This window comes from Patella vulgata, chromosome 6 (assembly GCF_932274485.2).
Source record: "Patella vulgata chromosome 6, xgPatVulg1.2, whole genome shotgun sequence".
Lineage (NCBI taxonomy): Eukaryota > Metazoa > Mollusca > Gastropoda > Patellidae > Patella > Patella vulgata.
In genome coordinates this window covers 30,402,786-30,429,123 of record NC_065884.2, presented here as the reverse complement: position 1 = coordinate 30,429,123, position 26,338 = coordinate 30,402,786, and the positions used below count along the sequence as shown (strand labels likewise).

The 26,338-nt window shown below is 35.7% G+C and overlaps 1 protein-coding gene across 1 annotated transcript; it reads right to left on the bottom strand.

Moving 5' to 3' along the window:
- Positions 1–307: 307 nt before the first annotated feature.
- On the bottom strand, positions 308–25,317 carry LOC126825388 (protein PIF). The gene is made up of 10 exons (XM_050555020.2): positions 25,152–25,317; positions 11,466–11,531; positions 10,734–11,303; positions 10,366–10,560; positions 9,778–9,969; positions 9,353–9,544; positions 7,753–8,087; positions 1,771–1,918; positions 1,430–1,512; positions 308–476 (listed from the first exon to the last, which is right to left on the bottom strand). Exons 2-10 carry the CDS (start codon positions 11,527–11,529, stop codon positions 426–428), a joined length of 1,830 nt encoding a protein of 609 aa, XP_050410977.1. The 5' UTR covers positions 11,530–11,531; positions 25,152–25,317; the 3' UTR covers positions 308–425.
- Between the last annotated feature and the right edge of the window lie 1,021 nt (positions 25,318–26,338).

Here is a 26,338-nt window from a genome sequence, read left to right as displayed (position 1 = left end):
TAGGCGAATCAATACACTTCTCATTAGCATTCGGGGGTTTAGATGACTTTATATGAATCGGGTCTGTACATCTTGTTTATCAGAGCCATATGGGAATAAGGGAAGCTGGCGTTTTCAAGAGTAGCTTCACAAAAGTTTTTTCATCGACAGGGCGAGACCGGTCGCGTAGACTATACCGGTTACCTTATGCATAATAACCGATTTAAAGAATTCAGCTTTATTTGAATTCCATATGCAAATGATATACATTTAAATTGATATTATTTAATGATTTAATCTACAAACTCATTAATAGGAATTGCACAAAATTAATCTAAAACATAAACAGTACACAAGAACAGCACATTGATTATTAATGTCGATATAAACAATTAGAATTTTTTTTTTTTTAAAAATCATTGGTATTACCAATGGCGTAAAAAAATTTAAAAATCTTCTGGACGTCTTACAACTTGGCAACCCTTCCAGAGCTTGACCTGAAAAAGAAAACCAAAGAATTGTTCTTAAGACAATTTCAACATTGTGAATATCGAAATCGGATAGATTTTAACACTTCGATTCAACGAGCAATTTCCATGATACATGATTATGTTGTCATCTTTAGAATAAAGTACACCTGTGAAACACAATGGTTCCGCCTATAATCAATTTTACCGTAAAAATATTTTACGTCAATCTTTCATAGCTAATTTGTCGTTTTCTTTTCTAATGCAGGTCTTTTCTCGGCTTCAAATGATATATAAATTATTAATTAGATATGTATTTACATGATAAACCCATAATCAACTCTCTTGGCAACCGGATGATCCAGATATTAAATGGATTAGTACACCCAAAACTTTGACTTAAATTTTCAATACATATATATACTTCTATCTATCTTTAAACATTTGTATCAAGAACGACCAGCTCGTTACAAATCTTGCATAATGTACCGTTAATAGAAAACCTAGAAACAAATGCTGATATTCATTTAAAGATACATTATGGGAGATTAGATAAAGAGCTGACAGTTCTCGCTATAATAGTTAAAAACTGATAATGTAAAGGGAATTTGTTGAAAATTTCAGTCAAATTGGTCCACTATGAACCGAGATATCAGCTTTGTAAATTTCCGCCTAGCCTCGTTCATCATTACTAAAGTTAGTACGTTAAAAAGCATAGTCTCGATTATCCAATGTTTTGATTTAATCATCAATGAGCGTTTACAGCATATAGGATTCTTATCCAGTCGATATCGAAGGCTAGCCTTGACATCGAGAGTTGATTATGGTCTGGATAAGTTAATTAATGTCTAATTAATAATTTAGATAAGATTTCAGGCCTAAAGAAAGACCTGCGATAGGCAGATTTAGCTGTTGCATAATGCATGTTTAAGAAATAGTCTTAGTATTAATAAAACTTTTTAAAAGATAAAAAGTTTGCTTACCTCGTCAATATCTCCTACGAATGCGGGATAATTACCGCCTATTAATGAACCAATTTGAAGGGCGCCATCTGCAGTCTGTATTTCTGAAAATATAGGAGATATAATGATATATAATCGTAATATTCCAGAATGTTTTAATCGACTGTTTTATTAAAACAGAGCTGTCATGTGACTCTATAATCGACTGAGTCACAGCATACACGGCAGTTCCGAATTCATAGCACGAGATAATAGTTTTATCAGTGATTCTATTGACATAATTTGGAATCATTGTCAAAGCTTTGCTCTTAATTGTATTTTATAGAAGTTTGTAGGGGTTTTTCTACAGTTGAAAAACTTACTTTTAACTGTATCATCAAAAGAAACAGTTTTAGTCGGTATAGGTGTACTGCTGATGATATTAAATCCATTAAAATCCAGAGATCGAACAACACCAGATAAAGTAGTACCATCATAATATAATACAACTTCCTTCCATTGGTTAGTACCCTGAAACAATCACTTGTTTGTAAATTGTGAAATAAATGCATTAAATTCCTTTTGAGTTATTCATATCAAAACGCCACGGTTTTTATAAATGAAACAAACCAACAGTGAGGCCGGTGTCCCCCACCGAAATAAATAGATGACAAATATTAATTAATAGCACATATATTTTTTTCAAAAGTATCAAGCAATCAAACTGATTTAGCATCTATACACTAGGTCAAAACATTCACCTAATGAAGATCTACATCAAGTTTAAACATTATACCTCAAATAAAAGCAGATTTGTTATGTTCCAAAGTCTCGACCAATCAAATTGCTTATCGCTCTGCTTACCCTGAGCAGAAAATGCTCATTATCGAACTTAGTCAAGTTATTGATGTCATAAAACTATACACCAAGTTTCCTCACCCTCGCTTAATTAGAACTAAATTTATCGTGTCCCAAAGCATCAACCAATCAAATTGCTTATCTCTGCTTACCCGAAGCAAAAAATTCTCATTTTCGAACTCCACCAAGGCATTCACCGAATAAACATCTACGCCAAGTGTGAACATCCTAGCTCAATTAGAATGAGAAGTATTGTGTTCCAAAGTCTCGAGCAATCAAATTGCTTATCGCTCTGCTTACCCTGAGCAGAAAATACCCATTGATGTAATAATAGGTATCGAACTCATTCAAGGCACTGACCTAATAAACACCTACACCAAGTTTAAACATTGTACTTGTAGCTTAATTAGAGGGAGAGTTATTGTGTCCCAAAAAGTGTCCCCTGCTTTCTTCGATATACTACTAATTCCATTTATACATTTGTTACCATGTCAAAAAAAAAAAGATCCTGGCAAAATTTGTTGCTAACTTGCCGCTAAGTTAGATGACTTTCTAATGGGAAATTAAAATGCGAAATTTTTTTGGAAAAGTTATCCTGACAAAATTGGGAAGATGCTAGAAGCAATTTTTGGACATCTACATGTATATGATCGTATTGATCCAATCTATATGTCCATTAGAATCAAATATCGTAATGTTAAACAAACATTAACATAACTCACTTCAAAAATATGTTTGTTTTGGAGGCTAAAAATACAGTTTTTGCCAAAATGACATTACTTCCGGTGATAATGAAAATTTCAAATTAGTTCTATGAAATCACATATGGCATACGGCATCACGTGATGAAAATTTTATAACAATCGAATAATAATTGACACTTTTATAGACCAAAATCCTTGAAAAGTGATTGTAGAAAATCGTCTATTTCTCTGCAACCGAACAAGTTATAAACCATCTTGTGGTATCTGTATGATCTTATGGGTTCATTCTATTTGATGATTTGAATCAAATATCATAATTTTAAAAACATTTTAAATCAGACTCATTTGAAAAAAAATATCAGCTGTGAAGGCTAAAAGTACAGTTTTTGCCCAAATGACGCCATTTGCGGTGACAGTGAAAATGTTAAATTTGTTTGACCTCGTCAAAATTGGCATTAAACATCAAATGGTAAAAAAAAATTGAAAATCGAATGATAATTGACTCTTTTACAAGCAAAATAGCGTGAAAAGTGACGCATTGAAAATTTCTTATTTCACGGCAACTGTTAATATTACAAATTAATTTTTACATACATTTTCTTCGTTTGGATTATTGCTACAAGTTTATGAATGTTGTTCAAGAATAATTTAAAATGTAAAAAGCCCGAAAACATTGTAAATAGCTCATTTTCACACTTTAAATCAAAATGGCGCATATACAAAACTGAATTAAAAAAAAAAAACTAAGCCCGAAACATTTTGCGTCTTTAGTAGGAGCATTCATCTTGATCTTTTAGATTTGTAAACATTAATATTTTCTTTTGAAAAGACATTTCGACACGTGAAAATTGAAGTTTTGGAAAAAATTACGACACTTCCGGTGCCGACGGAAAACTTTATCAGTCGAAAAAGTTGAGAATATGTGTTTTTCTTTTACACAAATCAGGCAATAATTCATTAATCCACAATCCAGAAACTGAAATTAAAATGCGAAAAATCGTAAAAAGTGATCTTGACAAAATGTTGTTATTTCTCGGCAAGTCTTTCTCTCCCCGTTTCATGTAGATTTCTGTTGACATTTCTGTGCACATTCATTAATTGCAGGCGGAAGAATGCCAGTTAAGTCCTCGGTAACGTTTTAAAGTAGAGCGTGTATATACACGATTACTAGTAATATCCCTTCAGTTTGTGTATCTAAAGATTTTGGGTTCCGATGTCGACGTTCGTTCCGCTCATTATTATTATGTCTGGTTTCTATTGTGGATGAGGATGTAAAGCCAATTCATGATCTTTTCCCGAAAGCCTGAATAGTTGGTCGCTCAACACATGCGAAAAAACGGGGAGGTGTTTTAGATGGCCACAGATCACTAAAGATCAAATAATTTTTTGATATCAATATGATCGAATTGATTTATACTATTTGTCCATTGGAATCAAATATCATAATTTTAAACGAATAATAAATATAACTCATTTGTTTTGGAGGCTAAAAATACATTTTTTGCCAAACTGACATTACTTCCGGTGATAATGAAAATCTTAAATTACTTTTATGAAATTGTAAATGACAGTAGGCATCACATGGTAACAATTTTATGAAAATCAGATAATAATTTACACTTTTATGGGCCAAAAACCACGAAAAGTGACTTGTCGAAAATCGTCTATTTTCTCCGCAACTGAACAAGTTAGGAACCATTTTGTGATATCGATATGACCGTAGGAATTCTATTAACATGTTGATTTAAACCAAAAGTTGAAATTTTTAATACATATCAAATAATTCTTGAAAAAAAATATTGATTTTAAAGGTTAAAAACACAAATTGTTGACAAAATGGCGTCACTTCCGGTGACAATGAAAATGTTAAATTGGTTTGACCTAATCAAAAGTGACATTAGGCATCAAATGGTGTAACGTTTATGAAAATCCAATAATAATTGACCATTTTACAGGCAAAATAACGAAAACGGTGACTTATGCAAAACTGCCTATTTCTAGACAACTGCTTATATATTACAAACTAATATTAACATACATTTTCTTCGTGTGGATTATAGCTACAAGTTTATAAAAGTTACGAAGAAATATTTGAAAATCTGAAAAGCCTGAACGGGTTGTAAATAGCTCAATTTTACACCCCTTTTCACCTCTTGATCCAATTTGCCCGAAACTGAAATCGAAATTAAAAAAAACTGAGCTATCTATTTTGTGCGCCTTTAAAGGGCATTTTCTTTTAGTTATATCAGTTTTTAAAAAAATAATATTTGCTTTCGAAACGTGGTACTGAACTGTCAAAATTGCAGTTTTTGGTCAAATTACGCCACTTCCAGTGTCGACAGGAAACTCTATGGGTAACAAAAACAATGACAATTTAGACAACGAAGCATATGAACTTTGTTTTATACAAATCGAAGAATAAATAATTAATCTAGGACTGAAAAACTGAATTAGCCAATTGCGGCCAAGGAAAATTACTGAGACAATAACATTTCACATTTTTGCTCAATTCAAATGACTCTTTGATTCTGTGTAAAATACCACCAATAAATATTCATAATAAAAAAAGTTTCCTGTAAAAATTTAAATTTTCTAAATTTGGCGCCTAATATCTGCAAAGATGTACCGAAGATCAAAAGTAGCGTAGCTATGTGCCCTGTCTCCGGCTGTGCTAAAATGCATCGAAAGTTAAAATCCGACGATTATTGTTAAAATTACTGCAATATTTCTAAAAACGACATCTTCGGTGATTTCGGACATTTCGCATTGTCGCAGAACGTTCAAAATAGCTTTATCCTCCAAGTCACTCCCACTTTCCCAGTAAAACCGAAAAAATTGTAACGATGCAACAAGCAGTTGCTGGGATCTAATCAAAATGGAAAAAGAATAATAATAAGAAGAAGAAGAATCTTAACAAAAACAGTAGTGTTTCAGAAAAGCTGCGCAGTGTGAAACCCTAAAAATCAGTCTAAAAAAGGTTCAATTCCGTTCAGTATTTACAGTCAGGAGCTCCAATGTTAAAGGGGCCCTGAAATTGGGTCTCAAATAATAATTAATGATTAGATTTATTATGTTGTGCAAAATAAATCTATCAACCATACTGGCATACAAATTGGGTTTGTGCGTGCAACGGACAATGACCGGAATATGCCCTTTTTTCACCATTGATGCAAGGGCCCCGGTGACATGTTTAGCCAAGAGTCCAATGTAAGCTTAATCCGACACTTATTTCCGCTGATGGCTTCCAGATCAGATTAATCCCCTCTGCATATTAGCGTGGATTAGGCAGTGAGAAATCTGATATTTTGCGAAAAACGCAAATCAAGCACATTTAATTTACAGAGGCACCATGTACCATTTAGATAAAGAGCTAGTCGTTCTGGATATAATACTTCAAAATAGATAATTAGCAATGATTATAATATTGAACATTTCAGTCAAATTAGTTATGAATATTTGAAATTTTGACAAGCAATATCCTAAATTTCCCGTTGACAGTTCATATTCTCGATTGTACCGTTGCCACGATAATAAACGAAATCTCGATTTTTAGTCCTTCAATCAGCAGATTTCCGTGAGAGGCGGCCATAGGAGAGCTGATTGAAAAGTTTTAAGTCTGATAGGGATAGATCTATTGGGTTGGAAAAAACTTTTGCCACCAACAAGTACAATCATTGAATGAATCATAGACATACGAACTGCAACTGTAGTGTTATTATTAACTTCGTACCAGACCATCTTGTGAACCTAACCATTGAAATCACAAGAAATGAACAAAACTGGCCATAAGGCAGACATCAAGTACCTGCAAGTGAAAGGACTGACCCCCAACACAGATACATGCTAAGATGGTCTCCACTTTATGGGATGATGCCCCTTCCTTTTTCACAGTAAAGAAGTAGGCTGTGGAATTTAAATGTGGCAGGGAGAGCCTTGACGATGACTCGCGTCTCGGAAGGCCATCAACAGCAACCATTCAAGAAACCATAACCCGGGTGCATGACATGGTGATGGCTGATCGACGATTGTGGGCATATGAGAGGGTTAATAACATTATCGCCAACGAGTTAGGAATGACAAAAGTTTCTGCAAGATGGGTACCAAAGCTTTTAACTTTGGATCAGAAACGTGTCCGATTCCTGACGTCCCGTAACAATTTGTGCCGTCTTGAAGTAGATCCTGATATTTTCTTTAGCCAGATTTGTAACCCTGAATGAGACCTTTTTCCAAAAATGAAGAAGAAACTAGCTGGTCGTCATTTTCCTACTAAAGATTACGTCATGTCAGCTGAGAGCGACATTTTAGGGTGGCTGGAGAAACTTTCTTCCTGACCGGCATCCAGGCCTTGCAAAGGTGTGTACACCACGAATGGGACTATGTAGAAAAATAAACGGAAACCATCGACTTTGTACCTGTCTTTCACAAATGGGCTTAGAACATTTTAGCCAGCCCTCGTATGGCTAGCATTGTCTAATCCACTCAGTATCTAACCTATCCAACTGTCTATAGTGTTGATTATGGGCTTGTTATGATAAAAAAATATATAAATTATAATTCATATAACATTTGAAACTTGAAAAAAAAGACCTACACAAGGCAGATTTAGCTCTTACATAATGCATACAAACTTTCTACTGAAGGGACTGAGATAAATGTATTGTAAACTTGTTTTACAACTTTCTTTAGGCAATCATAAAAAAGTCTAGGGGCTTTCTGCCGTGAAATTACATTGCCAAAAATTCTGAAAATAGCAAAAAAAGACCCAGAAAATTCCTTATTATTTAATAAAAGACAAATACTTACGACCGTTGCTGCAGATGAGTTGTAGCCACCAATTACTGTTTCGACTCCGATGGTAACACGTCCGTTACCAGCTGTGATGTAAACACTAGGTGTATACAAAACAGCCATATTGCTTTGGCTAGAGGTTTCGCGGAATTTTACTTTGATAGCCAGTGGAAGAACAAAGTCTATATTGGAATATCGAAGGACAGCAAGTCTGGTAGTTCCATCGAACGTAGCTCTTTCTCCACTAACCGAGACAGGACCTTCGTTTCTTATCCATGCCTTACTAACTGAATTATCTAGGATGCGGTCATCAGTAAAATTTAGATAAAAGTCTTCGCTGCATGGGTTTACTGTATGGAAGATATAAAAAGCAAACATAAATTCTCTGGTTCGAATATTCAGACGTAGTTTAAAGCCGTCTGAACGGATCCGCCATCAACATAGCAGCGTTCAAAAATAAATGAAACACGCCATCTTCAACCCTGCTTGAAGTTCGTATTAATTCGGTGGTTATAAGATTAAACGTATAGTCCCATCTTACTGATCTTTACGCCAACTTATAAACTACATTCAGTCTAAATTTGTCATATTAAGTAAAAACTACATTTCGTTCTTGGTTTTAAAGACCATAGTCAAAATTGCGAATACCACAGAATCCCGTGCAATGTTACAGAATAAAAAATGTACATGAGTGAAACGTCTATCACTTTTCAACAATCACGATCATTAATAATGATTTTAAATTATTCTGCTATCTTGCATAATTTCTGAAATCATTATGTCGTCTATAGAAAGCCCACGTTTTGAGTTTTTGTTGCATAATAAACCGCATATGCAATATGCAATATTATGCATACAACAATGTCGAGTATATTGGACCCACGACAAAAAAATAGCCGGTTAATGGCAGCGAATTATGAGATTATTTTTTGTATGCAGTTCCATCGACCCATTTAATGTTCAAACTAATTAGTTAATTGTGGTCAAAACGTTATACATAGAACTTTGGACAGCATGTTTGGACATATTTTTGCCATGTTGTTAATATCGGAAATGTTGATCGCTGACTTTAAGATGTTGATGTTTACCATTGAAATATAGTTATAATACTCGTCTTTCATGACATTTCGTACATCTCGGATCATTATTTTGCTTGACCCGTGAGGAAGTGTTGTATATGACGCAGTATACTAGGAACAGTAAAAAGGACAATGCTTAAAGGGGCGTTATGGAAGATCAGATAAAGAGCTGGCAGTTCTTACTATGATAGTTAAAAACTAGATAATGTAAAGGGAATAATATGCTGAAAATTTCAAATTAATTCACTCTGAACCGAGATATTGGCGATCGAATTTTGGGCCTAGCCTCGATCATCATTACTAAAGTCGGTACGATAAAAAAAAACATAGTCTTGATTATCCACTTATCCATCAATGAGCGTTGAGCAGCAGATCGGATTCAAATCTAGTGAAAATCCGACACATAATATGACATCTCTTTTTACGTTAATAAATGTCTAATCAATAGTTTATATAATATTTAAAACCTAAAGAAAGACCTGCAATAGGCAGATTAAGCTCTTGCATAATGTATGTTTAAATAAAACCGAACTAACCTGGGGTGGAGCCGGTACATGGATCTTTATTTCTAATGGAACAATCGCATTTGGAGGGGTTAAAGTTAGTTCCCGCTGCACAGTGCATGACTTTGACACTCTTTGTTAGTCCTTCACCTTCATGGACTTCATACCTGCATGGGTCGATGACATCATTAGGCATTCTGTAAATTTTAAAGGTCTCTTGACAAGCTTAAAAAAGAACATGAATGGAATATGTGTTAATAATCCTATAACTGATTAAACCACCAACGCCCATTTCCAGGATTAATTCTGTAAGATAGTACTGACGAGTAATTATCGAGACGAATAATTATCGAGACCAATGCTCATATTTTATCCATAACTATTATGAAGAAATTTGGCCATGGGATGTCGGCATTTCAACATAATTATAGTAAAGATCTCGAAATGGAAAATGCTACCTGCATATGAGATTTTGTTGTTAAGTGTGCACTGGAATATGCAATTAGAAGAAACGATACATTTCTTTGTTACGGAATCGAATTCGGGGGCGCTTTCCGGACAACAGCCACTGTTTACAACCCCATTAGTACAGTTGAAGTAAGCTCCACATTTCACAGACCCATACAGATATGTGGTACCATCACATTCACCTAAAGTAAAGGAGGAATATATATAAGTAAATAAAATACAAAACAAGGGAAAAAATCAAACATACGTAAATACGTCTGCACTCTAAAACTGAAAATCATATTAAGATTATATCTGGCCCATGGCTAAATATCTCACTAACACAGAGAAATCAATAAAAAAAAAACATGGAATAAAAAAAAATGACGAATTTTAAAATATAAAAGTTTCGCGTTTTGTTTCATCGAAACTAAAAACTTAATGAAGCATGGGTATTTCGCTGATCTTCGAATTTTGACAAGTAAACTCGATTTAATATTTGACTGTACCTAATTTCAAGGCGAAGCAGAAATCAGCGTTTTAATACCCTTTCCATAACACCTGATACCATTTTTCACATATATTGTTGAAAGTCTCACCTCTGTAACAGTCAGAACCAGGAAAATGTACACAGTTCTTTAACTCTTGGTTCCAGAACAGACCATCATTACAGGCCATATCATTGTAGATGATATTAGTACTGAAGGCTTCTTTCTCACACTGGATGAATCTTTTACAGTCCTTTGGGTTCGCTTTATAACCGACACCATTTTGCAGATCAAAATCACTGCAGACTGAAATTTAAATTATTAAAATTCGAAAGCAAATTATCTTATAAATCTTATAAATATTTATTTGTTCATATTTCAGTTTCAAGATATATAATAATTATTTGTAATTGCTTCATGGCGGATTTTATATCCGTGTACTAATAAAAAAGAGATTAAATTAATGTTTGTGAACAAACCTGGAGCTGTAGTGACAACATTATTGCTACAAACAGTAGATGCAATTCTTTCGAACTCGGCACGAACATTGACAGAGGATGATACCTGGATGGCATTTCCAGTTGCGATAATATTCAATTCATTCAAATTGTAATTCTGGAGGTTATTTCTGGCAACTCCTAGACTGTAAACAGTCATAGATCTTCCTCCGATGTTAGAAGATTTAAGTTGTGAAACAATGTCAAACAAATTGCTTTCGTATTCAGCTTGACTCGATGTTACCAGGACAGCTACGCGTGGCACAAATCGGTTTTCAATGTTGAACAGAGTATTTGCAGCCCTAATACCGACACTATACCGAAGTCGACTGCCTAAAGGGATCCTGTTGTTGCTCAACTGACGCCGTAAGTTGTCTACATTGTCAGAAATTGGAATACTTCCAATGACTTGATCGCTGAAGAAAACTGCTCCAACACGGATTTCTGAACTGGATATGGGCTGTCTTGTTATAAATGAATCCAGGGCATTGTAGACATTATCAACTGTGTTGATAGAAGAATCGATCATGAAAACCATATCAGCAATACATTCTGAAATTAATTATGACGACAAAAGCATTGAATTGGACATTTAACTTGTAATTAATTTAAAAAAGATTATTTCTAATTTAAACAATGATATTCAAAAATATACTAATTTCATTCGACGTATAATGTGTAAATAAATCATCACTAAAAATAACATGTACTTACGCTGTTTTGAATACTGAATCAAGCTTGCCAGAATGGCGACCGTCAAACTGAGATGTAACTTCATATCTGTAAAATGATATTGAAGATGATTACAAAAGTAGAAACAAATATCTATTTTAGTTGGAGATAGAGAGAATTAAATGGATTATGGTACTTTATTTATCACTTGTTTCCAGGCGCAAATAAGAATGACACTGGAAGGTTCGTCAAATAGGCCTACTATATCCCAAAAGGCACAACTGTGCTTTTAATGGTGCGAATTACCCTTTTAGACCTCTTGTTCCTGACTTACGCTGGACTTGCTCTCAAATCACCACTGGCTCTTCTGACAACATTTGTCTGCGATATCACTGTCCGTATAAGTGGACGTTAACGCCCATCGACGAACGAACATTACATGTCTTTATCTACCTAAAAATGTATTGTCAATACTGTGCTTGATAACGAATTCAGGAATTATAATTCATAAAGTTCTGTATTTTATTTTTAAAAAATGAAATTAAAATATACTGTATCTACTCTAGAACAGGGTAATAAAATACTAGAGTTATCAAATATGTAAACCTTAACTATGAATTCATATTCTATGTTAAATATGAAAACTGTTGTGTTACCTGTATCTGTTGTAATGAGACGCGTCTAATCCCTTCCTTCCTTCGTCTAACTTCAGTTAAATGATATTTTATGTTTTATATCTCTACCAGATTTAATGAGCTGCCCTATTATTTCGAGAGCAAATATCCCTTGAAGTCAAATTTATATGTGCTCCCTCGCGCTTTATTTACCAATTTATCAAACGTAAACACTTTGCATTAATCTTAAGAAGGGAACAAAAAAGACGTAATTAAACAAATAATCTTTGAGCTTGATTAGCATCATTCTCTCTGAGCTATAACTGTATTCTTTACTTTGGTCAATAAGCAAATACCTTTCAGCTATACTTGATGTCATGCTCCATTGAAAGAGTTTTTTGTAAATACAAATTTAAAGGGCATTACCGAAGGATACATGAATTTTATTCGAATGTCGGATTTTTTTTCCCCAACAATTTAACTGTTGATGCTCAAAGTTCTTAAAAATTACCATCGATTATGATACAATGAACAGATTATGGTGCTCACACTAAACCAAACCAGACTAAACATTTTTCATGGTATAAAGCACTACATATTTTATATTTATAAAAATATAAAAGTTTTTGAAAAAAGAACTACATTATTTGTCGATTACTAGCACTTGTGCTTATCTTATTAAGCTCTTCAGATAATCAACATTTTGGCAACACAACACTGACTATGACGTCATAGTAACATAAAGAGGGAACATAACTTAAATATCAAATCCGACAACAATAACTAGGCCCATATGCAATGAAATTACTACAGTTACTACAATTTTGCATTTAAAGCTGGCCGAAATTTGTCAATAAAATATGCCTCTTTGACCTCTAATAAATCATTATTATTTCTATTAAGCTTGTTGGCTAAGTGGGTAAGACGCTAGCTCGCTAGCCTGGAGGTCGGATGTTCGATCCCTGCATTGGCCGAGAAAGTTCATCCAGATTTTCCGGCGTGGTTCTCCCTTGTCAGTGATGCAGGACGGAGGGGCTGACAAGGAAAGCTGTCTAGTCGTTCGGATGGGACGAAAAACCGAGGTCCCGTGTACACATTGGCGTGCACGTAAAAGATCCCTTGGCATTTGGAATTCGATATAAGAGTAGGCCGTAGTGCCGCTGTCCGGGCAAAATTTCCCTCGTAGCACACTGTATGGCGTATGCCCGTCTTCATTAGCCCAGGTTAGGAGCAGAAAAGTAGGACGTTAAACTCCATTTCATTTCATTTTTATTAAGCTTGTACATCTGAAAAACACTAAATTTGCAACCACCACAAACATCTATATGTCCACTAAGGGGGATCATCCTATATTGGATTGTGACGATTAAAGTTGGTGACAAATGCAATTATATTGTGATAAGGTGTTACGGGGTAACGGTGTTGTTCGAGCAACATCTATGGAAGGCCTCGATAGGAAGAACAAAATTGCCCTCATTGTGTTCGGTATTCAACAGATATTGTATTAGTAATACAATAAAGATGCTTTTATAGGGAATACGCCGGGAGTGAGTTTTTACGAGCCTAATTGGTTTATAAAACTTCAAAATCTTGGGAAATAAATTCTAACTGGATCGTTGTTCGTTATTCGCCAATGTGAAACAGCTCTTTGTTCAGATAGAAACACAAAATGTTAGAATCTATTTCGCAAGACTTTGGAGTTTTATAAACCAATTGGGCCCATACTATATTACTAATTCCATATCTTCTGAATAACGAACAACGAGCCAGTTTGTTATTCGTTATTCGTGAATACCTAACAACAAACTAGCGCGAATACCGAACAACAAACTGGCTCGTTGTTGGTTGTACGCGAATAACGAATAACAAACGAAAAACGAACCACAAGCTAACTTCGCGTCGCTGTATACAGCATAGTTGGTGTAGAAGCTGGGACGTTAAATCCATTTGATTTTCATGAGCCTTCTCAAATATTGAACTAATAAGTGTGGAAACGTAATTTCAGGCCCGTTTTAAAAAATAATTTTTAACATCAGATCTAACCCTTTAAATTTCATTTTGCAATATATACTCTTCAAAAAAAGTAGGGCATATTCAGAAACAATACAAAACTCAGGGGCGGATCCAGGGATTTTTGCAGGAGGGGGTTTGCCGGGTTCCCCCACCCCGGCATGGTCTCTATCGTCATTTTGGCGTATATACATACACATTGAGCTTTTTAAACAGAGAAATTCAACACCTCGTTTGACGTCAATTTTTATTATGAATTAATACAATGACATTATGATTCAATTTCATGGACGCAAAGCATTAACTGTGATATCACATAATGTCTATATTATCATTATCTCGTGCTTTGAGTGCCCACCCTGCCCACATCTGACGATAAAGGATAAAACACACGGCCGAGAAACTTTTCTCATAAAAAGTGTTGATTTACAAAAAAAAATATGTAGCTGAGCGGGGGGGGGGGGGGGGGTTCGACCCCCCCCCCCCCCTCTCGATCCGCCCCTGATTTAACTGCGGAAATGCACTGCTGTTTTTATTAGTGGTAACCAGTGTATGTTAATAACACAGGCCAATTGCCTACGCATGAACATAAACAGTTCGTATGGGCGGCTTATCTGACGGCCCCATTTCACTCGCAAAGAGATACACTGCCAATAGTGAAAATGAGTAATTGCTCCACCAATCCTCAGACATTCAGCAATTCGTCGTGGCATGCTCCTAATCAACCGTCCAATCACGATTTGGGGCAGTCTGGTCCACTCCTCTTGCGGTGCCAGGGCCAATTCTTGCAGTGTTGTCGGTTGACGTTGACGTCGACGAAGAAGTCTCTCGGTCAAATTAAACGTAACACACTAAAGCAAAGATACGCTAAACAGTAAATCTTATACAAGAACCGATAGGAAAGCAAACATATATAGAATAAACCAGCAAACGGCAGTTTTCATTAACCCTTCCTCGAGGTGTCAAATTTGACAATGAACCCTTCCTACATGTATGGCGCTATTGTGTGTCGCATGTGCAGCTCAGTGGTTCTGTTGAGGCGATAAGTTCTTCATCTGTGAACATACTCTTAAAGCATGTCAAGTGTCCAAGACTGTTTATCATATCACAATCTGCATAGGTATTTGCATTTCAATATCCCCTACTTTTTTTGAAGATTATATATGTTTTTTAATTTTTGAAAGGGAAACCTTTCTTTTCAGATACAAGTTCCAATTTGTACAGTAGCTAATCTAAACCCATTAAACGATTCAACATTGATTTTGTAATTAAACCATGTGATGCAGATGGTTTAATTGGAATTGGTGGAGAATATATTTTTTATCTATGAAGTAAAGCAGTAACTATGAAATGACTAATTTCTTTATATACTATTCAAAAAAAGTAGGGGATATTTGATTTTGGGGGCATAATACTAAAATATGCAAATGACTACGAAAAAAGTCACTATAGAAATGAAATGAAATGGGGTTTAACGTCCTACTGTTCTGAGTCACTATAGAACCTAACAGAAGAAACATTTCCAGTTACATGTGACGCCTAAACGCACCAATAGCTACCGCATGGAATGCAGGTGATGCTTGGGATCATCATGGGGGTCCAACCCAAGATTTGCACGACTCTGACTTTGAATGTTACAGTCATTGTGGCATTGAATTCCAGGGTGGAAACATCAGTTTAATTGTTTTAGTGACCAGAAAACAAATTTTGATATGCGTCGGCTTACCCAAAATGAAAGGTTACGTGCCCTTGGCATGCTACAGATCGGCACAACACAGGCGGTTGTGGCGCGGACGATGAATGTTTCTCAGTCTGTCATAAGCAGGCTATGGTCCAGATACCGTGATACACAATCTGTACAGGACAGACCACGCTCAGGTCGACCAAGGGCGACAACTCAAGCCCAGGATCGATTTATCCGTACCTTGGCCTTGAGAAATCGTGTCATCACAGCAAATCAGATCAGCGCTCGTCTTCAAACAGACACTGGTGTGAGAGTGAGTGGCCAGACGATTCGGAATCGACTGCATAGGGGTCACCTTCGCGCCCGACGTCCTCGCGTGATCCCTTGTTTGAGAGATCATCACATTCAGGCAAGACGTCGTTGGTGTAGGGATCGTCAACACTGGGATAATCGACGCTGGAGCAATGTGATGTTTTCAGATGAGTCAAGGTTCACTGTTGATTTTTTGGACAGACGTAGGAGGGTGTGGCGTCGTCGAAACGAGCGCTTCCAAGACGTTAACGTCATCAGACATGATCGATTTGGGGGTGGTTCTGTTATGGTGTGGGGAGGCATCACTGTTGCTGGAAGAACGGCTTTACATGTTGTTGCAGGGCGTGTTACAGGCCAGTACTACCGGGACAACATCTTGGCAGTCCATGTTGTGCCGTTCGCACGACGTCATGGCCGCCGTTTTATCTTCCAGGATGACAACGCAAGATGTCACAGGGCCAGGATCGTTACAGGTTACCTCCAACAACAGAACATCACCACATTACCTTGGCCAGCACTGAGTCCCGACCTCTCCCCCATCGAGCATGTCTGGAACATGCTTGGACAGAGGTTACGTCAACGTCAACAACGTCCTGCCAATGTCCAAGAACTTGCTGCTGCGTTGCAACAGGAATGGGACAATCTGGACCAAAATGACCTTAGACGTCTCATTAGGAGTATGCCACGTCGGATCAAAGCTTGTTTGGCAAACAGAGGAGGATTTACCCGTTACTGACTTGGTTGTGATGCTGTGGTAACTTTGCTGTTTGACCCCGGGTATCATTTTACCCTTATAATGGTCAGTCTGTGCCTTACTTAGTCTAACGATCATTTGGAATAAATCGATGAATGTGAACTTCATTTCATTTTGTCATTTGTTTCTTCGTCAGTTTCATTAGGTGACTTTAATAACACTTAAAAATCAAATATCCCCTACTTTTTTTGAATAGTACAGACAATCCTCAAAATTTACAGTTGGGGTTTTTGGTCTTCACTCCATAATTATTTAATCTTTATTCCATAATTATTTAAGAATGCGTTTGCGAGAGAACCATGCCGGAACCGGCACATGGTGGGTACCGATTTTCACCATTTTTTTAAAATGTAGGATGGGTAACCCCTCCAAACCTCACTGCCACAATTTTAGATCAACCGAACTATTTTTAGAGTGTAGAAAAAAAATTGAATTTTAAGACCGAACAAAGCCAAAAAAAGCATCATTTTCAGGCCATTTTTTAATTATGGGGTATAGCTAAACTAAAGCGAGTAGATTAATGAAATTTTATAAGGTAGCAGATATTGTTAGTGAGTATAGATCCTCAAAGTTTGATGGACTTTCATCGAGGGGTTTTGGTATAGGGACTTAGTGCTGCAAGGCACCGAAATAGCTCGATTTAGGTATGTCATATTATTCTATCTATATCTCACCCACTGCGGGTATACGAATTTTTGGGGAATGCTGACTGAAAAGGTAATGATCTATAGTATTAAGATCAAGAAAGAAATTGGGTGGCACTCGACCCGTTTAGTAGTAAATAATCTCCATTTTTGTCCAAAAATAACGATTTCCAACAAAAATGACGAAAAAACCGCTTTATTTACACACTGAAAAGTGTAACAGGGCACTGGAAAACAAATTAACGTGGATTCCAGATCCATTAAGAACAAGCCATAATAGAAAAAGAAATGAACAAATAAATATAAACGCATTATATACTTTCATCAAATAATTCACGTTTAAAAAATGTTTCATTATCAAAACTACAAATACTTATTACCAATACGTATTTCAAATTCAAAAATATCGCTAAACTTTGCTATCTACTATCTATATATATATCTATCTATCTATCTAATACGTATCTGATCATGAAAACTGAGCTCACAATTTCACCGTTTAAATTTTTAAACGATGAAGTTTGAAAAGCTTAATTTACCGTAAAAGCCAAAAGCGCTGTTCTTGGTAAATATAATTAATCTCTCTAGACTAATTTTCAACATTTTATTAATTCGGCAATATAATCTCGTGATCTAGTAGAAGGATGATGAATATTTTAACAGCAAATCGTAAAAACTAAATAGTGTATTTTATACTAGCATATAAGTATAACGTCATGTACGTCTGTCTATACTTGACAAACGAATCAAGTGATATTTCAAAAAGACAAAAACAAATAGTATATGCGCGTAAGGTCACTATTGTAGCATACTCCTCGCAGTGTTTCATTTGATTAGACCTAATCCCACTCAACACTGCCGTAATGAAAGCAAATTTATGTTCCAAATTATTACTGGTCAATAGTCCGATTAACAACCAATACCTAACTGCGTAACAATATCATTCGGGTTTAAACCCAGCTCCAAATATGTTTACACTAGCAGAATGCCCGGCTTCGCTCGGGGGTCATAACCCCGAATCCGGAAGTGGTAGACTAACGCCACCTGGCCTATGTTACTCCCCGGTCCGAGCTACCCATATACCCCAAATTTCAGACTCGGTGCAGACCTAGTGTAGCCGCCAACCCCGACCAGACAGACAAACAGACAAACGACAGTCACAAATATTAGTATAGATAACGTTTCGTCTTGATTCACGAAATTGTATTGCGCCCAATTAACCAGTGCATAGAGGAATATTGCAGAAAAATTAATGGCGTGACAAACGAGGCTATCGAATCGGCTACATTGCCTGACAAACGAGGCTATCAAAACGGCTACAATGTAAACAATACTGTTTGGAGACGAACAATACTTTCACCGTTTTTAATACCTTAAATCACTGTCCATAGTTTTAGGGAAGACCCCAGATCAAACGAAGGGCTGTCATGTTACTGTACTTTGGAGAGATTTGATTGGACGGGAAGAATAGACACATTCCCTCAAAAACTCAAGTATCAGAAGTCAATCCAGCAATGGCCAGAGAGGTATTTCTCGAGTCATTGCTTCGGGAATATGCTATTGTAGATTAGGAATATGCTATTGTAGATTCTTTCGGATAACTGGTTACTAAACCGCATTTTATTTGTGGAAAAAGACGGGAAAATGAACAGCTGATTTCAGTCGCTATGCTGGAGTACAAACCTAACTTCGGCCTGACGAATAATAAAAATATGTATATTTATATAGCGCACGTGGTCCATGCAAAGAGGCATGTTCACTGCGCATACAATTAAATTAATTTAATTAATACTGATAACAAGATGAGGTTTAAGTCTTGATTTAAAACAAGAAAGAGTTTAATGATCTCTGGAAGATTGTGCCACAGTTTAGGCGCATTCACTGAGAACGATCCGTATCCAAATGATTTTAATTTCCATCTTGAGCAACACAACTGATGGAGGTGTGTTCGGCCGGAGGTTACGCGAGGGAACTTGTATTTGCATAAGGTTAGATAAGTATACTTGAGCCAAGCCATTCACACACTGATACCCCAAAGACAGACTTTTGAAGATGATTCTTTCATTTACTGGCAGCCAATGGAGTGGTTTCAGAACAGGAGTAATATGAGAGTATTTTGATGATCTGGTAACAATTCGAGCTGCGGTATTTTGTACAAGTTGATTTTTTTTTAAATATTGGCACTAGATTTTTCTACTAACAAGCTGTTACAGTAGTCAATCCTTGAGAATAACAAAGAACATACAAGTGTAGCAGCTGCTTCCTGACTAATCAATGTTCCTTGACTGAAGATAACGTTTTCGATAAATTTCACTGATGTGACTGTCCATGCTTAAATTGGACCCTAAGAGGACACCTAAGTTCCCCACAGTGTCAGATGGTACCAGTATTGCTTCTCGTACAACCACATCATTTGAACTTGTATTTTTCAGATGTGTATTTGGACCAAATAAAATACATTCTGATTTACTTAATTCATTTACGTTTAATTTCAACATATTTCTTGTTATCCTATCTTTAATTTCATATGTACACAATTTGATGTCAGAATAATTAGGGGATGGAATAGTGTTTGAAAGGGAGTAATTTGCAATCAGCTGTGTATCATCTGTATAAAATGTCGTCCTAGAAAACATGGTTATAGATAAGTTGTCCTAAATTCTTAGTATATATTACAGAAAGGAGGGGTTCAAGGACTGATCCTTGTGGAACTCCTGAATCATCTGTATCGGCCCTACACAGGGTTTCTGAAAGGTGGTTGCATGGGGGATTATCAGGCCTAATAATCCAAGCAATGAATGATTTTATTGGAAAAATAATGTCAGAAATGATGTCATTTCCTTCAAGTTCGACCATCAAATTTAATATGAAAGAAATCCGTGCCAGTCATTTTGTCAAAACCAAATATTAGTATTAGTAGTCCTCAATATAATTAATATAATTGTCCTCAGCCCCGCAGTGGGTGAGATATAGCATCATGAAATTTATATATTTTAGCATATAGCAAAAGCTACGTCTCAAAATACATTCCTCATAGCCTCAAATGGTTTCGGAAAAATGTAATAGTCATATACATTGTAGTAGTAGATAGAATCATTCATAAAAATTTTTTAAAAAATCAAAAAATCAATAGGCAATTTATGGGAGATATTTGAATTTAGGGTATTTTTTTAAAAATGGCCATAGCTGGTTCTGCGTAACTACAATTTTGGTGACCCTCATATTTCATGTGGGGTGTACTGGGTACCTAATGACCGAATCTGCAAAGTTTGGTCAAAATCGCCCGACACCGCTTGTGGCGTTGTTTTTTTTAAAATTTTGCATGGTTCTCTCGCGAACTCATTCCTAATCTTTATTCACCAATTATTTAACCTTTATTCCCTAATTATTTTTTTTACATTAAGTAACTAACTGATAAAATATATTGAAATAAAGGTAACCAAAGCGATAATTCTACCACTTTTCTCCACGGTTATAAAATAAAGGGAACCCCCGTAGCTCAGTGAATAAAAGGGTTGACTCACTGTATAAAAAAATTAAAAATAAGACTGGTTCGCTAACCACGGGGTCCGGTCCCAGGTGCGATCCGGGTGTTGGTTGATAAAGTTCCTTGGAATTTTCTGGTTTATTTTCCCCATGTCAGTGATACATGGTGGAGTTCCTGGCAAAGGACAGTGTCTAGTTGTTCCGGTGGGACAAAAAATTACCGAGATACCGTGTACACGTACACGTAAAAGAACCCCTGATTCTTCGAATTTGATATGAAATTAGGCTATAGCGCCGCTTTCCAGGCAAATTTTCCCTCATATCACATCCCATGGTGTATACCGAAAACGCCATATTGAGTAATTTCATAAAACTATAGTCGGTTAAACATCGCGATCTCTAGAGTGTCCGCCAACAAATCTGAAAGGACATCCGGAGGGGAAGGGACAAAGACAATGCGCCATATGAAAATGTGGGCATATAAAAATATCTTGAACTGTCGAGATAGTTATGTCGATCGCTTGTATTTGTTTAATTGGTTTAATATTCAAGCCATGTTAAAATATTTCAAATTATGTTTTATATATCAATTAATTTGACAATAGAAATGTTTGTCGTAACCTTAGATTCATTGCTTGAGTATGTGATATGATTAGACGAGTCAGACTATGTATTCAATTTAGCAAAAACCTCTTGGCAAGAGATTCTTTGCATACAGAAAACCAATTTGGTACAAAATAATAATTAAATTTATCTTTGAGAAATGACTGGCCTAACAACATTTGCGAAAGTGTCCACTTTCCCAACTTGATTAAATGCGTTCGTTAATTGAAATAATTAGGACTAATCGTCGAAGCTAGCTTTACGATAATGTCCCTGTCGAATCTCCTTGTGTTAAAGATGCATTATATATATGAGCTAAATCTGCATATTATTTAAAAATGTTACATAATTTATTACGGAGACATTTATGCACATGGCAAGCCATTGACATGTGTTTAAAATCTGATTGCGTGGGTTTCTTATGTGGTTTGGGAAGGGCTTTATGTTTGTTAGTTTTTCTCTGTGTGGTTTTTGTTTGGTGATGTGTGAGAGCGCTACAACACTAAATACCATATCTAATTATTTCACATCTACCTAATACATTCTTCAATTTAGCGATCACATTGTAGTATTTTAATGTTTTCATTGATATAGATATTTCAACTTTGCTCTCGTTTTTAGTAGAAGTGACAACAGGGTGAAGATTTATTAGAAAGGGCGACAGGGTGGGAATTTTATTAGAAAGGGCGACAGGGTGGAGATTTTATTAGAAATGCGACAGGGTAGAGGTGTTTTTTTTTTAGAAAGGACAAAGTAGAGCTCTAATTAGAAAGGATGACAGGGTAGAGATTTTATTAGAAAACACAACACGGTAGAAATTTTATTGGAAACGGCGGTATAATAGAGATTTTATTGGAAACGGCGGTAAAATAGATATTTTATTGGAAACGGCGGTATAATAGATATTTTATTAGAAAGGACAACGGAAGTTTTATTAGAGAGGACGACAGACTAGAGATGATACTAGAAAAGGTGACATGGTAGAGATGGTTTCAGAAAGGACTACATGGTAGAGATTTTATTTGAAAGGACGACAGAGTAGATGTTTTATTAGGAAGGAAGACAGGGTAGGTGTTTTATTAGAAAGAATGACATGGTAGAGATTTTATTACGATCTGGTCACTTTGACATTATGATAAGTAGAAGAATTCTCACTGCTAACTATTGACAGGGCGTGTGAAAAGCTGATGTCGTGATTGGACAAACAACATGTTAATTGGTGGATGCAATGCTATAACATTTTAGTTACCAAGGCCGAGGAAATTTAGCTATTTTAGGGATGTCAAATTAACATTTGGTTAACACGAGGTGCACATTGGAATACCGTTAATATAAATGCATTTTTTATTTTTAGTTTTCTGATTGAGAACTTCATTCGTTCGTCGTATTCACTACTACAAGACGTTGATATCTTGATTTTGACCTCTCTTCTAATACTACTATCACTGCAGATCTATTTCCCCAGCACTGATTATACTCGAAGTATCCTTTATTGTAGTAGTGACTTGGGTCGGGCACATATTGCCTTTTCATGGGAACACTAGATACCCTTCATTATCATGTTTCTTTTTTTATTAAATTTGGGGATCAGGTGGCTAAGTGGGTAAGACGCTGGGTCGCTAGCCTGGAGGTCGGGTGTTCGATCCCTGCATTGGCCGAGAAAGTTCATCCAGATTTTCCGGCCGGCGTGGTTTCCCCTTGTCAGTGATGCAGGACGGAGGGCCTGACAAGGACAGCTGTCTAGTCCTTCGGGTGAGACGAAAAACCGAGGTCCGTGGCGATAATGCTGCTGCCCAGGCAAAATTTCCCTCATAGCACACTGTATGGCGTATGCCCGTCTTCATTAGCCCAGCATAGGAGCAGAACAGTAGGACGTTAAACCCCATTTCATTTCATTTCATTTTATTAAATTTGATCGTCCTTTAGCATCCTCAACATGATGGAAGATATCGATATCATTTCGTCGGATTTGAAGGCAGTAGAGAAAACTTTATTTGCAATATAAATTTCAAGACTAAAAAATGTGTACCCCAAAAGTGTGTTAGCTATGTGCACTCCCTAAAAAAAGTAGTGGTACCAAGTCTTCAGAAAGAGCACGACACCATCCATTATATGACAGTTGGCTCTATGAGGCCCAGAAAGAGTTCATCTAACATTTTTTATGCCTTCGTAGAATAGCCATGCAGCAAAGCCGCTTAAAAACGTTATTACTTGTAGTTCATGCATTAAACACACACAACACGTTTTATTTAATAAACAACGATCACTACAATAAATACTAGACTTTCCTGGTCAAATATTATCCAGAATAATAAGAGATCGTCTCCTGTACTTTAAGGCGGCAAATTGGATAATAATAATTCGACATTTCTTGTCAGGTATGCCGGGAATTTTTTTGTATCCCACTGAATGGTCGTGATTTTGGTCTCTTTGTTTGAAAGTTGTTATTCATGGGCGGACCTTGATACAAACCCATTGTAATCTAAAGAGATTGGATGCCTTGAATAATATTAGGTATATATACAATACTGGTAGTAACTTGGGTCCTTATAAAAGTTTTAACAAAGAATCTTGCTTTCATTGCTTCCTTCCTTTAGAAAGAGTTATCTTCAGATTATCCAAACACGTTTGGTGGAGGACAAAATAAGTGAGAAACAAAATGATGAATAAACACTTAAAATAATTAGATGCTCACTAGAAGTGTAGAATTTGTTTGGCGTATTCTTTCGTATCGCCCAACTAAAGTCCCCTTTAGAAGTTCCACAAGGAGCATATACCATTGTAGTCTTTTCAATTATATATAACATGTTATGTTAGATTTCCAGGCCTCAAAAGATCATTTTAGAAGCAAGATGCATTAGGTTTAATTGTTTGCATAGATGGGATTGCCTTCTTAGTTAAACTAGCCTTTTCTATAGAACACATGTAATTAGTTAGGCACGGTTTTGACACCGGGTAAAGTCTATTATGTTTATCATTTACTTTAGGCGTAATTCTTGATAATTGTGTAACCAGCTTGGTTCTTAGAACTGTTGTCAGTTCTTCATTGCGGTCTGTTCTTATTCATAGATCATAAACGCATGATTCAGTTAGTTGTAGTACTTTATGTAGATACAGTTATATCAATTATAACAGACAATATTCAGAACTATATTATAGGTATACAGAATTATGCACAACTAAAGAAGTATAATTCAAGAGTTGGCATAAGTTAAATGTAGCCTGTTAACTGTATCTCTTCCCTAACTTGTCCTCCCTGGGTTCATCTTCACATTTATATATATTTGAAGATGTAACCCCTAGCTACCTACATTACAATTAACATACACACAACAATTCAGATATAGATTAAAATATTAAAAGAATAGGGAGAAGATTATAGACCTAGAAAATAAGCTTATAATATTAACTACATACATGTATTAAAATATTACCATTAACATACATTCTTATTAGAATACTCGTTAAGAGGACTGTGCTCTAAGATGTTATATCAGTGTTAAGGTAACCCATAATTAATTCAACCATAGAAAGGTAATTATAGGGTCTTGATAGACCGTGGTGACAATTGCATAACACATATAAAGTTTGTGACAAGTAAACCAGTTTAAGTGTACTTACGATATCAGCAGGATGGTCTCTTCGGTGTATGCATTATGACACACTATCATTATTCACATGGTGGTTTTTATGGTTGTTAACGGTAAAAAAAAACAACAAACAAAACCTGTAAAGTAAGCCACTATGAAATATGAAATAAGTAATAGAAAATCAATACTATCAGAGATTAAACGTAAACGAAACTCTTAAAGAACACCCATTGAAAAACATTTGTTACTAAGACAGGTTAATAATCATGTGTACAAAGCCAGGTTAATAAAAGGAATTTTTTACACAATGCATTTCGTGTTTTAGCAACATCCGTTGTTGTAATGCTTTTCTCAAATCTTTATTAAAAAGCTCCCCGCTTAGATTCCTTAGACACGAAAACAAATTTAAAACTGGTAATATATTTATTTAAATTTGATGTGTTACTCTCTTTCTGAATATAATATAACAATCATTAGCACATATGTGGATGATATTACAGGTATGTCTTTTCTGTGATGTAATAGTTATTATAAGTGCAAACTTTTTATAATATTTATCTTAAATCCTAACTTTGTGTGATCTGTTTTCTACAATAGGAGAAATATTACAAGTAGTGGTCATTTGAATTCTAAACAGACTCTTGTAAAGTAATCACATACGGTGTTTGATTTCGTGTCTGGAATATAAATACAATTTAAATAGGATGATTTTCTTTCAGTAAATTTTCTATCAGCAGACAGTGAAACTACATAATGAATTTTGTTTTGAAATGGTGGAAAATACATTTCACCACTTTTCGATGATTTTCTAATTGTGTAATTGTTGCTAAAAAAAACCTGTCAGGACATAAACGTGCATATACATCTCTAAATTAAATAAACAAATGACTCTGGTAGCAATTGTGTTTCTATGAACTAGTGGTTTTTACTGTCACATTGTAATTTGGTCATATATTGTGGTCACCCAAGTCTGACAATCTCTACACATGATTACAATTATTTTCAATAATCTGTTGAGCCAAAAGGGGAGATAATTAAAGCTTTATTTTCATTCATCAAGTATCAGACTAGCAATTATTTGCTCATTGACGTCAATGTTAAATGGCTGTAACATCACAGGCGGTAGCTTTTTGCTCAATATTCCATTGGTTCCAATCTTTATAGGCACAATGGGGACCACATTTGGCAATCTCCACATCATAATTTTGAAGGGGGTTG